At 44.2% G+C, this 13,440-nt stretch overlaps 2 protein-coding genes and 1 long non-coding RNA gene across 3 annotated transcripts; 1 reads left to right on the forward strand and 2 right to left on the reverse strand.

The window, feature by feature from the left end:
• Positions 1–1,344: 1,344 nt before the first annotated feature.
• On the reverse strand, positions 1,345–6,767 carry LOC132454187 (uncharacterized). Its single transcript, XM_060047406.1, has 6 exons — positions 6,657–6,767; positions 3,220–3,384; positions 2,364–2,477; positions 2,079–2,272; positions 1,874–1,958; positions 1,345–1,770 (listed from the first exon to the last, which is right to left on the reverse strand). The coding sequence occupies exons 1-6, from the start codon at positions 6,765–6,767 to the stop codon at positions 1,663–1,665; spliced, it is 777 nt and encodes a 258-aa protein (XP_059903389.1). The 3' UTR covers positions 1,345–1,662.
• Positions 6,768–8,244: 1,477 nt separating this feature from the next.
• Positions 8,245–11,112, reverse strand: LOC132454639 (uncharacterized). Its single transcript, XM_060048136.1, has 7 exons — positions 11,006–11,112; positions 10,667–10,783; positions 10,509–10,584; positions 10,182–10,433; positions 9,711–9,882; positions 9,426–9,574; positions 8,245–9,316 (listed from the first exon to the last, which is right to left on the reverse strand). The coding sequence occupies exons 4-7, from the start codon at positions 10,309–10,311 to the stop codon at positions 9,129–9,131; spliced, it is 639 nt and encodes a 212-aa protein (XP_059904119.1). The 5' UTR covers positions 10,312–10,433; positions 10,509–10,584; positions 10,667–10,783; positions 11,006–11,112; the 3' UTR covers positions 8,245–9,128.
• Positions 11,113–11,890: 778 nt separating this feature from the next.
• LOC132454640 (uncharacterized) lies at positions 11,891–12,611 on the forward strand. Its single transcript, XR_009524969.1, has 2 exons — positions 11,891–12,000; positions 12,388–12,611. It is a non-coding gene; the product is annotated as an uncharacterized LOC132454640 (long non-coding RNA).
• Positions 12,612–13,440: the final 829 nt, after the last annotated feature.

Here is a 13,440-nt window from a genome sequence, read left to right on the forward strand (position 1 = left end):
AGCGGGTTAAGCCTCCAGCTGAGGGGAGCGTCGTCCCAGCCCGCACCCCCTCGTGACTCGGCCTCCCTAGGGCAGTCCCCGGTCGGCTGCTGCTACAGCACCCCGGGCCGGTCCTCTGGGGACACACGAGGGCTTCTGCACCTTGAGGGAGAAGTCCACCACGGGGCACCCCTGGGTGACGCAGCCCAGGGAGATGATGTCCACGTGGGGGCCGAAGTACTGCGGCAGGTTCTCCGGGGTGACCCCCCCGCTGGCCTCCACCAGCAGCGCCGGGAACCGCTGCTTCAGGAGCAGGGCCGCGGCGTGGAGCTCCTGGGGCGGACGTGGAGACATCCGGTAGAATAAGAGCAGTGATACGTTCACTGTACAGCGCTTTACTAAAGAGTCAATGAGACCTTACATAAGACGGGGAAACATGCGCTGATGTGACGCATTAACACAGGTGAGCAGAGGTGACGTTAATGTAACCTGCAGTTACATTAACTTGTAAATTATGTCATTCTATTATTATTGTTATTATTATTATTATTATTCTATAATAGGTCCTCCCTGAAGTAATTGTCAATAGGCGATAGGGGGTGCTAATGTCCCTTTACCAAGGGAAACGAACGACGCATATACAAAGGCATTAAAGTAGTCATATTTAAGGGAATTAATTCATTACAGTAGTTTGGGCCATTTATCCTCAACAATTTTAAGGAGGATCTTCCTCCCTCTCCTCACTGGAGAAACCTCCACTGGTGTGTATGTATCACTCACACACACAGAAAGACACACAGTCAGACACAATACAACATAAATATGCTTGAAACTCACACAGGTTTTTTTTTGTTTATTTATCCATCAAAGAAGTTGGCAAAGCATACTCCATTGAATTTTAATACATATATAGTTGAATGGAGGCCTTCCATTCATGTACAAAACATTCAAGGACATGACATGATGATGCTGAAGTTTTTATATTATTGTCTCGTTATATTTAAGGGCAGGTAAAGCTCTAAGCCAGGAGTGCCCAACCAGTCGATCGCGGTCTACCAGTAGACCGCCGACAGATCCCAAGTCGACCGCGAGGGGTGAAGAAAAAAAAAAGAAAAAAGTATTTGCGCGGGACATATACGAGAAGGTGCCTTGCGCAAATGGAATGAAACCCCCACTGAAGTCCGTAGGCTCACCCCCCCCCCCCCTCCCCCGCTTGAAGGTTGACACTAGACTGGTAGATCTCGGGAGGTTGGCTACTTGAAAAGTAGATCTTGGGTCAAAAAAGGTTGGGCACCCCTGCTCTAAGCCTTCCCAAATTTCCCATCTCGGGTTAGATACTTGAATAGGAATCTTATCTTCTAAAGGTCCCATGACATGCCACCAGGAGTGAGTGTGATTAGCCGTTACAAGCTGTTTTGAAAATCTTTCCCTTATGACATCACAAGTGGGCGTGGCCACCTAGATGTGTGCTGCATAGATCAGTCTACCAGCCTACCCAGTGGACTGTAGCAAACGTTGCTCATCTATCCGTCCCACATCTAGGTGGACACACACTGCTTGTAAGGCTAATCGCACTCACACCTGGTGGCATGTCATGGGACCTTAAGAGAAAATAGGATATTGTCATCTAGCCTCACACATAATGGAACAATTAGACTTCACATTCACAGCCCTTATCTGGGCTCAGTCACTGTGTACGTGTGACTCTCTGGGCGGCAGCTCGTCGTTTTCCGTGCAGACCTCCTTATTGAGCCGGTGGAGGCCCTTCAACATGTCTGCCAGCTGCTCCTCCTAAGAACACACAATCACTTTTCTCTTATCTTTCATTTATTAATATTTGCATTAGCAATTTTGGCCAAAAACGAAAATGTTGAAAGTCCTTTCTGTCGCTTACCAAGACATTAACTCGCTCTGCGGCTGCCAAGGCAACGTTCAGCTTCCTCTCATCCTCCTCCCTCTCCTCCTCGATCATACCCAGCCTAATACGAAACAGGTGAATCTGTGTTTGGTATTCATTCATTTCACAAGTCTTAGGATGCAAAATGCTGATTTAACGAATTCTTGGGAGCAACATTTTTGATTTTGGATTCAGATCTCACCTGAAGGTGGCGCTGGCCAGCTGCTCCTCGCACGACTCCACCGTGTTCCTCAGCCCGTGCACCTCCGCCTGCAGCATCTCGTTCTGCTCCATGCTCTGAGCGATGAAGTCCTCCAGACGCTTGGCCATCTCCAGCTCCCGTTCAGTCACCTGCTCCACCCCAAGACGGAGCTCGGACAGCTCTTCTGCATGCTTCTATTGCAAAATCCCAAAGCCACACATAAAATCTATAGGTACTGTGTTTATGTCAATCTAGAACGAACGTAGTCACAGAAAGAACACATACCCGGTCCAATGAGTCCAGTTGTTCGTATTCGCTCTTCTGTATCTCGCAGTGCTCCTTCTTGTGATTTTGTTTGATCCAAGGAACTGGTTTAGGGGTTGGCTTAAGACTAACCCCCTGAAAGAAGAGAACATGTTGTTTGCATAGTCTCAGATCATCTTGTCATTTACATGGAAAATCAAGTGGTAAATGTTTTCATATAGCGCTGTTCTAACCAGTGGCCACTCAAACCTCATACAATATTGCCTTAGATTCACCCATTCATACACACATTCACACACCGACGGCGGTGTCAACCATGCAAGGCGACAGCCAGCTCGTCAGGAGCAGTTAAGGTTGGGTCTCTTGCTCAGGGACACCTCGACATTCAGCTAGGAGGAGCCGGGGAACGAACTAGCAACCTTCCGGTAACCAGCCAACCCTGTCTACCAGTGGCGGTTTTAGGCACGGGCGAAACCAGGCAGCCGCCCAGGGCGCCATATTTGTGGGGGGCGCCAAATAATCACATGGGGGGCGCAACGAGCAGAAAATAAAAACTCGCCGCGAAGCGGTTTTCAATGAAGTACATAACATTGTGTGGGGAATTGGTATATTGGCGCCCCCTCTGGCTGCAGGTGCACATGCTCTTTCAGAAGGTGCCGTGCACACACGGAATGAATCCCCCACTGAAGTCCGTAGGGTCATGATAGAACAACCCCCCCCCCCCCCCCCCCCCCCCCCCGCTAGGAGGATGTCTTGACCGGGGCGTAACTGGACGTAGAACCACCACTGCCCTCTACCTCCTGAGCCACATGCCGCCTGCATGCTCAGCCGAGCGACGAGCTGTACCACCGCAGTAGACGAGCTGCTTGTCACTCACCGTCTGCGGGGATGAGATGTCCAGTGGGTGGGCGGCCCCCGGCTCGTGCTCCTGTTCAGGGCTGTCTATCTGCAGGTCCTCCGTGCTGGTCTGTCTCTTCAGGGCATATCTGTTGGGGCCTGGACGCCGGTGTGGATACAAGTATCCTCGTGCTAATAGTGGATGCTAATTTTCACCACCCGTCCCTAGGGCAGGTTCTGTACGACCTGATGGTGCTGAGCTCCCACCTGCTGTTTCTTGGAGATGATGTCTACTATGAAGGTATTATTGTAGCAAAAGTCTTTAGCACCTGTAACTGCAGAATTTGAATGCGTACACTAAAGTCACAGTAAATTTGAAGTCGTATATATTTATTTTGCATGTGCACTCTAAAGTCACAAATGTGTAACAGTACATTTGTAGTCGTAAAAAAAATAAATATATTTTTTATACCATTGTAAACACAAAATAGGGTCTACGAGTACGCTAATCTGTGTTACAGGTGCACAAATCCTTTTGCTACAATTATTGCAGCGCAGTTGGTGCAAAACACATTCGCACACCCGTGTTTCATAATCTGAGAACATGCCCAAAAGGTGTGCATTCGTAAACCCAAATTTGAACGTCCGTGAGCGGGCAAAATAGTCCCGCCCATAATTTCCTAATCCAATGAAAATCGCCGGCAGGGATGCATTTCTCAAATTTCACTGGGACCCACCGCGTGCCAGCCATGGAGCTATAAAGATCGCAGCATACTCAGCGCGGGATACGTTTCTTTCTGGAGAAGTGAAGAGGGCGTCCTACTGAACGTGAACGGAGATGGGTATCCTACATTATGTTAAATGAAATTACTTAGTTCAAGTGAATTCCCCCCAAAGTATTTCATTAACATGCCGCAAATGTCCTTCAATGTATTTTAATGGTCGCCATAACATAAATTCAGAAATGTTAATGCAATACTTTGGGGAGAATTCACTTGAACTAAGTCATTTCATTTTACATAATGTAGGATACCCACCTCCGTTCAGTAGGACGCCCTCTTCACAAAGAAACGTACCCGCGCTGAGAATGCTGCGATCTTTATAGAGTGGCGAAGTCACGCCCCTTCCGGTAGGGCTCATGGAGAGAAAATAATTATTTTCTGGTCCCAGTCTTTATATGCCCTGGATTACACATATGTTGTTTGTGGATTTAAATGATAATTTTTCATGCAAAGAAAACTAAAAAATTTCGTGAAGAAGTTTGATAATTTTAGGTTTTATGTGAGGCCGCTTTGTGAACTACAGCTCTTCGCTGCTCTCGACGCATATGATATACGTCACCACACCCGCCCTTGGAACTCGGCACAGAGATGGCGATCTCTCTGCCCCACTTCACCGCTTTTTCCAAGGGGAGGATAAAAGCATCGAAAGAGGTGAAAACCATTATAAGTCGAGGCACGTGCAGAGTTTCAGTTATGCCGATGGGAAGATTGTCGGTCTTCTCCACGCCAGTCGCAGGGAGCGTGACGTCACATACGAGCCGTGTAGTCTTTCTCGTTGTGTTTTCTCAACAGCCTTTATCTGAACAATTGCACAATAAACGGTCGAACTCTTTGCATGAAAAATTATCCTTTAAATCCACAAACAACATATGTGTAATCCAGGGCATATAAAGACCGGGACCAGAAAATAATTATTTTCTCTCCATTGACACCCATTCATATTTTTCGATCTCATAGGTCCCATGAGCCCTACCGGAAGAGGCGTGACTTCGCCACTCTATAGCTCCATGGCTGGCACGCGATGGGTCCCAGTCAGGGACGGCTGGTATAAATGGGCTAACAGGGCTAAGCCCTCTTACAGTGAAAATAAAAAAAATATTATTAAAAACTTAGAACATACTGTTTTAAATTTTGGTAGATCCTAAAGGAGCAACAGCACCAAAAAGTGACAGAAAAACCCAGGATATATATATCTTCGTTTTTTTCCTGTGAATGGGCTAAATGTATTCAGCCCAAGCGCAGTAGCGTAAGCTTCCATTGACGTTTGATTGACAGGTGCCCTGACACGCCCCCTTCATATGCTTCCCATTTGGGCTAAATTAGTTTAGCCCAAAGGCTGACCTAGCACAGTAGCTACAGTACAGTGACCTTCGACTAATCACAGCACAGTAGCGCAAGTGCAGTATGGCGGGCGTTAGCATGAAAATGAATGAAGTGGATTATTTACTTTCTAATCGGTTTTCTTTAATGTCTTTGGAGGAACAATTGGAAGTGAAAAGATTGGGGACACATCAACCAAACGATGTACAGATTTACTGTCAGGAGTGCGGTCAGAATATGGCCGGTAATAGTGCATTTGTAAGCGGGTCAACTACGTTTCATATCGAAACATTTAAAAAGCTGTCTAAATAACCCAACATGACGTGACAAGTGTGTAGAGATAGTGGCCCCTCTCCAAGCTGCATTTCAGCGACAGGCAGTAACAATAAGGTTCTCTAAGGAATCGGAAATGATCTCATTTAATGTTGCATACAACATTGCCAAAGAGGAGTTGCCATTCTCAATTTAAATCCGAAATTATTCTCATGAAGAGAAATGGATTAAACATCAACCCGACGTATAGCAATGAGATGGCATGTGCACAATTCATTGCAGTAGGCCTAATGGGCGACACCTTAAAGCAAAAGACAGCTGCGGACGTCGGAAACGCCACATGGGCCTACATGTCCTTCATGATTGACGGCGACACAGACGTCTCTACCCAAGAGTGTGATCGTCTACAGCCGCATTTTGCGCAAAGGGAGACCAGTCAACATTTTAATTGTGTAATACTTTAAGCACAAAAAAAGTTTTATTTTGCTTAATGGTTTAGTTCGAAATGTTCAATTTCAGCTCAGTGAAGCACTTTAAACACCTTATTTTTCTTTTTATTTATATACTTTTATACGAATACTTTTGCTACACATTTACCACCTAGGCGTGTTGCAAAACAACCTGCAAAAAACCCCACAGCTGAGACTTGCAGGAGCAGATTCGAGCAGTTGTAAAATGGTTTTGTGCTCGCTCATTAAAATGCTGAATTAACATAGCGTTCACAGATGTGCAACTTCTGATGCATTTGTTCAAATTTGGGTTTACGAATGCACACCTTTTGGGCATGTTCTCAGATTATGAAACACGGGTGTGCGAATGTGTTTTATACCAACTGCGCTGCAATAATTGTAGCAAAAGGATTTGTGCACCTGTAACACAGATTAGCGTACTCGTAGACCCTATTTTGTGTTTACAATGGTATAAAAAATATATTATTTTTTTTTACGACTACAAATGTACTGTTACACATTTGTGACTTTAGAGTACACATGCAAAATAAATGTATACGACTTCAAATTTGCTGTGACTTTAGTGTACGCATTCAAATTCTGCAGTTACAGGTGCTAAAGACTTTTGCTACAATAATACCTTCATAGTCTACCAGCAGTCCGTGGAGCATAGCAAGACGCAAGGGCAGGTCGACATAGCCGTCAAAGGAGGCCATCGGAAGGTCGGAGTCCGGGTTCGACACGGCTTGAAGGGAGCATCTCATGGCCTTCCAGTGCTGCTGCAGGAAGTCATTTAAAATTCTGAACCTTGGTATACGTGCCTTATTTATTTTGCATGTCATTATTTGCTGTACAGTGTAAATTTTTAACAAACTCAATCACAACAAGTCAGTTTCAGAAGGTGGCAGGAACGTGCCATACATATAGAAGGCAAGGCACCCATTTAACATGTGTGAAATGTTTGGTTTTGTTACCTCATTCCTCATAAGTGCAATGCACCACTTCGCCTTTAGGGGGCTAAGTGGGGAACGCACCTAAATGCCAACTACAATTACCGGCGTGGGTCTGTGTGCTATGAGAGTTAAAAATAATAAAATTTGAAAAAAGGAGGCTTAATTGCGTCTAGGAATAATGACTACGTCCCTGATTCGCTTAAAGCCCATGGTGCAGGTTAACCGGAAGTTTTGATTAATGGGTACATAAAGCACTCAAAATATGTATATAAAGTTAGAAATGTCTCCAAAATGGTGTTAAAGTCCAGTTTTTGTAGTTTTTGGTTAGTAACGGTTATTTTTTACGCAATTTGGCGATGACGTCACGTAAGGTAGACGCATACTAGAACTAGCATTATGGCGGACGGGGATGAGGAAGAGGTAGCAAGACCCACTGTCAACATTTATGATGGCCCACAGCCATATAATTTCGAACCGGTTAGGCGTATGAGGGGAAATTAGGAAATACCGAGAGCCGATGGCCGTCAAAGACAAATAAATGCATGGTCAGAGGAGAATGAGTGGAGAGTTGGTGAAGTGTCCTGGTGAGTTGCTACCATTTAGAAACGCAGCAAGGAGCGCTGGAGCTAGTAGTCTATGAACAGCAGTGCATACAATAACTTATTTATTTTTACTGTCAGTGAATAGCATCGAATGAAAGTCAACGTTTTCTTTATATCTAGTGACAGTGATTGTCATTGGCTCAGATAAGTACCCTAAACTTAGTCAGAAGATCCAGAAATAGAAGGCATATTATGCCTTCTATTTCTTCTAAATATGGGCTAGCTTGACAGTCCCACCTGTGAACCCCTAGTGTTTATTCTAAGCTTTTACCTTTCTCCGGTGAAAATGTTGTTTGCAAACGTAGCTGACGCCGAGTAGGCTGGTTATGTCTTCAGTGTGATTATTTTTGATAGTGCTAACTCGTTTTCCTCGTGATTGATTGTCATTGAAACTGTCAGGGTACCGCTTACCGGGAGAGAGCAGTAAGCGTGTCTGTGTCGCTGTGTTTGGCAGGTGTCTGTGTGGGCGGTGTCGTCCCATGGAAACTGTGGTGGAGAGCTTGTGTTGTAGGGAGGTGAGCGCGTTTTGGTCGCTGGTCGAGGAGCTCACCCCGCGGCCAGCAGATATAACGTGCCTAACGCAGCATCCTGGATTTGAGGCATGCTGCCTGAATCCGTTTGTGCTAAAAATAGCATACACACACTTCAGGCAGGATCATGGTCCCCTTCAAGCCAGCACGCACGAGTATGTTCATGGTTTATGTTTACTTTACAAATCTTTTTACACTGAGTCATTTGAACCAACAGTTATAGGTGACAGGAGATGTGTTGCATACACAATAAACATGCATAAGAAACAGGCTTAAAATGACGTTTCCAACCTACTTACAGAGTTTTAAACTTAAGAATCGTTCCTACTTATCCCTAGGCAATACCGGTACACTGCGTACAGGCAAGCTATACGCTGGGCTTATGGCGTTTTAGGGAGGAGTATAAGGAAGCCTCTACCCTCTTGTGTGGTTTCAACCATCAGACAGCAATTCCAGAATGATGACCAGACGTATCAGGGCTTTCAATGGCCTTGTTTGGATGAAAATGAATAAAAATAATAGTTATGCTTATTCTGTTGTGATCATTCAATTGCCCTTAAAATGTTATAAAGTACACAGAACACATGCATTTTGGATAAAAAAAAGTTGATTGGCATTGCTTGTAATGGTTACTGAACAAAGACACAGGTTGGAATTAAATCTATATAAAAAAATGGTTAGGCACAAAACATACAAGGAACACTGATGAAGGGCTAGACCCGCAATGTTTAATTCTAATTCTAATTAATTCTGCAATAGTGTAGTCATACCCGAGGGTCAGTTGATGGTTCTCTTTCTCTCACACACACACACACACACACACACACATGCACACTATTTCATGCATGCATACATGCAGTGATACATGCAAAAGCACATCAAGCAGACACAGTGAGCCCAGACAACACCGCACACAGAGGTTGACAAGGCACAGGTAAAATGATTACCAAATTATTTTGAATTATATACAAAGAAATTTCATGTAGATAATAACAACTAAATCATTGGACTTGTCCGTGGAAAAAAATAATAATGTGAAATTAGGTTTTCTTGAAGCGTGACTGCCGGGCTAGGTAGAGGCTGATGGCCTCCTCCTTAGGAATCTGTTCGAAGGATTTGGCGATGGGGGCGGGTGCATCGGAGGACAAATTGGCGCCAACTTCTCGAAGAACCGCGGGTGAATTGGCGTAGCTCTCCCGAAGGGCCTTCATTAATGATGTTGCATAACCTGCAGACATAATAATAATAATAATAATAATATTACTTTATAAAGATCATTGTCACTGATCACTCGTGCGCCATCTCAAAATATGATAGAACTGCCTGACACTGCTTACCGTATGAGGCTGCCTCTTTGATGGGACGCACCACATGGGCACCTTTTCTGAAGCGCGGATACCGCACGCAGTACTTCTCCGTCCCGTCACTTCTCCGTGCTGTCTCGCGATTGGCATTGTGATTATAATGCAGCGCCGCTAAGAGAAGCCTACAAAATAACACATTTGAGAAAACCTTTGAAACTTGGTGTATGACAAAATACTACAATAGGCACGTTAATAGGTACTATTATTACTATAAAAGGCATAATAATTGGCAGTGTTATTCCATTGGATAGCACTGACCTGCTATACATCCCAAGGTATGAAAACCCTGTGTGCTTGGGCGCGAAGTGCAAGATGAGGGAGTGGTAAGCCTCAAGGGAGAAGGTCTGGTGCTGTGGAGACAGCTGACGGACATCTTTCAGCAAGGCAGCCCTCATCATTATGTTCTCCAACTTGACTGCTGCCAATGAGCCTGAAAAGACCAAGACAGGTAGGCAGGGAGGCAGACAGACACACAGACGGAAAACGTACAAATAGACATTAGACAGGAAGATGGATACAGACAGAATTCCTTTTTGAAATGGAAACACATGAAATTGTCCTGCATATGAATTATAGCAAACATAAACAGTAAACAGAATGTTATGAGATTGCCAGGGAATGAAAAAACAATTTCATCACAAAGGTCACATGTCAAAGCATCCAGACAATTACTCAAAGACAGCAAATAAAACAAAACTATGTAGAGCGTGCATAATACCAGTACTGTACCTGGGTCCAGCCACTCTTTGTTGCGCTGATCTCCGTCTAGAGGGCCATGGGCACAACTGGAGAAGGCAGGGGTGTCATGGTCATGGATGTCCTGGATGTGGTTCACTAAACTTCTCCATTTGGCCTCCATGACCGCTGGGTTGCCATCTGGGGTTGAGGCTGCAGTCCAATAGAGGTGATTCACTATAGCTGGCCTCCACAACTGTAGTTGGTCACACTCTTTGGATGCTGCATCCAATGCCTTCCCCAGACCTGTTTTAAAACAAATGGTATTAATTGATATGCACTAACAAAAACTGCTTCAAGGTTCCAACAATGGATACATACTTTTGGCAATGTGCCACACGTCAAAATAATGCTGTGTCCCTTCAGGGATCAGCTCCTCTCTCACCCATTTGGCAACCTAAGGAGAAAAAAACCACTAACATCCAGCTTCAGTGCAATTCAGATATTTACATTCTATACTGCATTTTTATTGTAAATACCTGGCGATGTCGGTCCGTGATCAGCGTTGCCAAATGCAGGTCGTTTCCCCTCAGCAGGCCAACACTGCGCTTGAGCCCTTCAAGCTCACACCATGAGCTGTTGGGGACCTCTGAGCTCTGCAACATGACATAACAGTGTAAGTGTAGAATGCTGGTGGTGTTGAAGGAGGCGTTAATGAACCGAAGCGTTGCTGGTCCAGGCATTATGATACACTACTCTAGTTAGGCAATACACAATAAAGCTCTATGCATGGTTGTAGTGGAAAGATGTTATATTAAGATACAATCCTTTTACCAAATTGCAGAGTTCATTTCTTTGTCTAATAACATCAGGTTTACCTGAACAAGCTGAACATCCACCACCTTGTTCACTCTGTCCTCTATCAGAGAGTATGACCCATACTTTGCGCAGTGCCCAGGAGAATCTGACCTGGAATTAATTACAATTTATGTTTCAAGTTTTTAAAACCATGGTCTGTAAAGACAATCCACCATGTCAACTGCAAATGCCAACTAAAGCCACCCTACATGATAACAAATAACAAAATCAAAACGTGGAACTGGTCTAGCTCTCACACTGGTTTACCTGCAGTCACCAGCAAGAACTAGCCCGCCATCCATTGCCCGTAGGTCACTAAAATTCTTGGCTTGATCATTCTGCCAGGCCTGAACGATTACAGGGATGGTGTAGCGGCGTTGATGGCGAAAGAAACTGCTGGCACTGATGCACTGCAGGCCAAACAGGGTCAACATTCTTAGTGTCTGTGTGGCCAAACATCCAGTAAAATGAATGGCCCCACTTAACAGGAGGTTGCAGGTTGGCATGTTCCTGTGGAGCATTGGCTGGTTTTGCCAGAAACGGTGGTAGCCACATGATGCACAGACCTAGATATGTAATAAAATAAAATAAAACATTGTAATCAACAGTATATCAGGATTCAATATAGAGTAAGTACTGTACATTACTGGTCAAAGGTTTCATATTTTCAATGAAACACACATGACCAATACAGTATAACACTCAAATATGATGGCATCACAAACCAGCAGACTTAAGCCAGCCTGGTACATACATTGTAAATTAACTGGCAAAACAGTCAGAGCTATCAGATTGGTGTAGGCTATGTATTCATTTCATCAATGTGTATGGAAATGTCCTACTTGCAATGTTTTAGACATAATATCTACCCCTTAAAATACCAAAGATTTACCGTGAGACCATCGGGGGGGCTTCAAATAACATTGTGTCCCAGCGTCAGAAGTGGAGGAGGGCAAGGGCTGATCCCCAGTATCGACACTCTCCACAGTGTCTACACTGGCCACGGTCTCCTGCTGTGAGGCGTCTGTCAACATCTTGCGAAAACAAATATAAAAAAGTATATTAGTATAAAGTATAGTATATATAAGTATATAAAAAAGAAATCACGGTCACGGTCAAATACAGTATATGTGAAAGAGAACCGTAGCAGTCTAGCACTAACACAAAACGCAAACACACTTGTGAAAGCCGCTTGATGATGACGATCACTGATCCAAACACTAGCCATGAAGCTTTCATGACGATATGGACATTTACTTCAGGGCAATTTTGTTTTGGCTCATATTCGTGAAATATGCTCTTCTAATGTCAGACTGATCATGCTTGTAGAGGAGGCTGTGTCAAAGGGAACACGGTATGCAAAATACACAGAGCTAGCTAACGCGCAGCTTGTAATTAGCAGCTATAGCATGATGCTTACCGTGGCAATCTCTCGCTTGCGGCAGACGGTGTCTCTCGACCTCGGGACAGGGCAGGCAGAGTGGTTTGCATGCACAGACGGCACGGCGGTAGGAATTAACTTCGCCGTCCTCTTACTCTTTAAACCAAGTGAGACCATCTTGGCATCCCCTGAGTGGTAATCCTCCTCCTTGAAATGCGCGCTGCATATTCTGGAGTACGCGGTAACAGAGCTAGCTGAAAAATCTGCCCGCCTAAACTTGACAAATTGCACCCAGCTTCGGAGAATCCCTTTGTCCTTGGGGAAGCAATGGACCCTATGTCCACTTTTGCTGGAGTTGTTGCACCCGCCACAAATACAGTAGAAAACCATGTTATCTACTTATATATCTACTCTCTCTCTCTATATATATATATATGTTATGCTATGCTATGCTATCCCTCACTATCTATCTATGTTATGTTATGCTATGCTATCCCTCACTATCTATCGATGTTATGCTATTCTATCTATCTATCGATGTTATGCTATTCTATCTATCTATCGATGTTATGCTATTCTATCTATCTATATATATATATCTAGGCTATCTCTATTTATGTATTTACTTATATAATCTGACACTGTCACTCTCACTAGCGGCTTCGGCTGTCGTCCAAAAGCGGAGTACCTTACGTGACGTCATGCAATGCATTGTGGGAGAAATAAGAATCATCGCTAACCTGTGGCTAATAACCACTAATATATCACCTACTTTTCCTAATATTTATATTTTGTGATACCCTACAACATCAAATACAATGGATAATTGTTTAAATGTTTATTACCAACTAGAAAATTGCCAGAAAAGAAGAAAATAGAAACCTGCACCATGCCGGGCGTCAAAGGGCGTCTGCTGGCAAAGGCATTTTAGGGGCTTTGAATACTTTGTGACTGCTTGCAGTGTCAAAGAACATTAGCCTCTAATCTACCTATAATCTCATAAAAGGTATGTTTTGAGCGCCTTCTCTATCGGTCGTCTGATGTTACTCATTTATCTGGTTCTGGATTGTGTCT

The sequence above is a fragment of the Gadus macrocephalus genome, chromosome 3, assembly GCF_031168955.1.
Source record: "Gadus macrocephalus chromosome 3, ASM3116895v1".
In the NCBI taxonomy this organism is placed as follows: domain Eukaryota; kingdom Metazoa; phylum Chordata; class Actinopteri; order Gadiformes; family Gadidae; genus Gadus; species Gadus macrocephalus.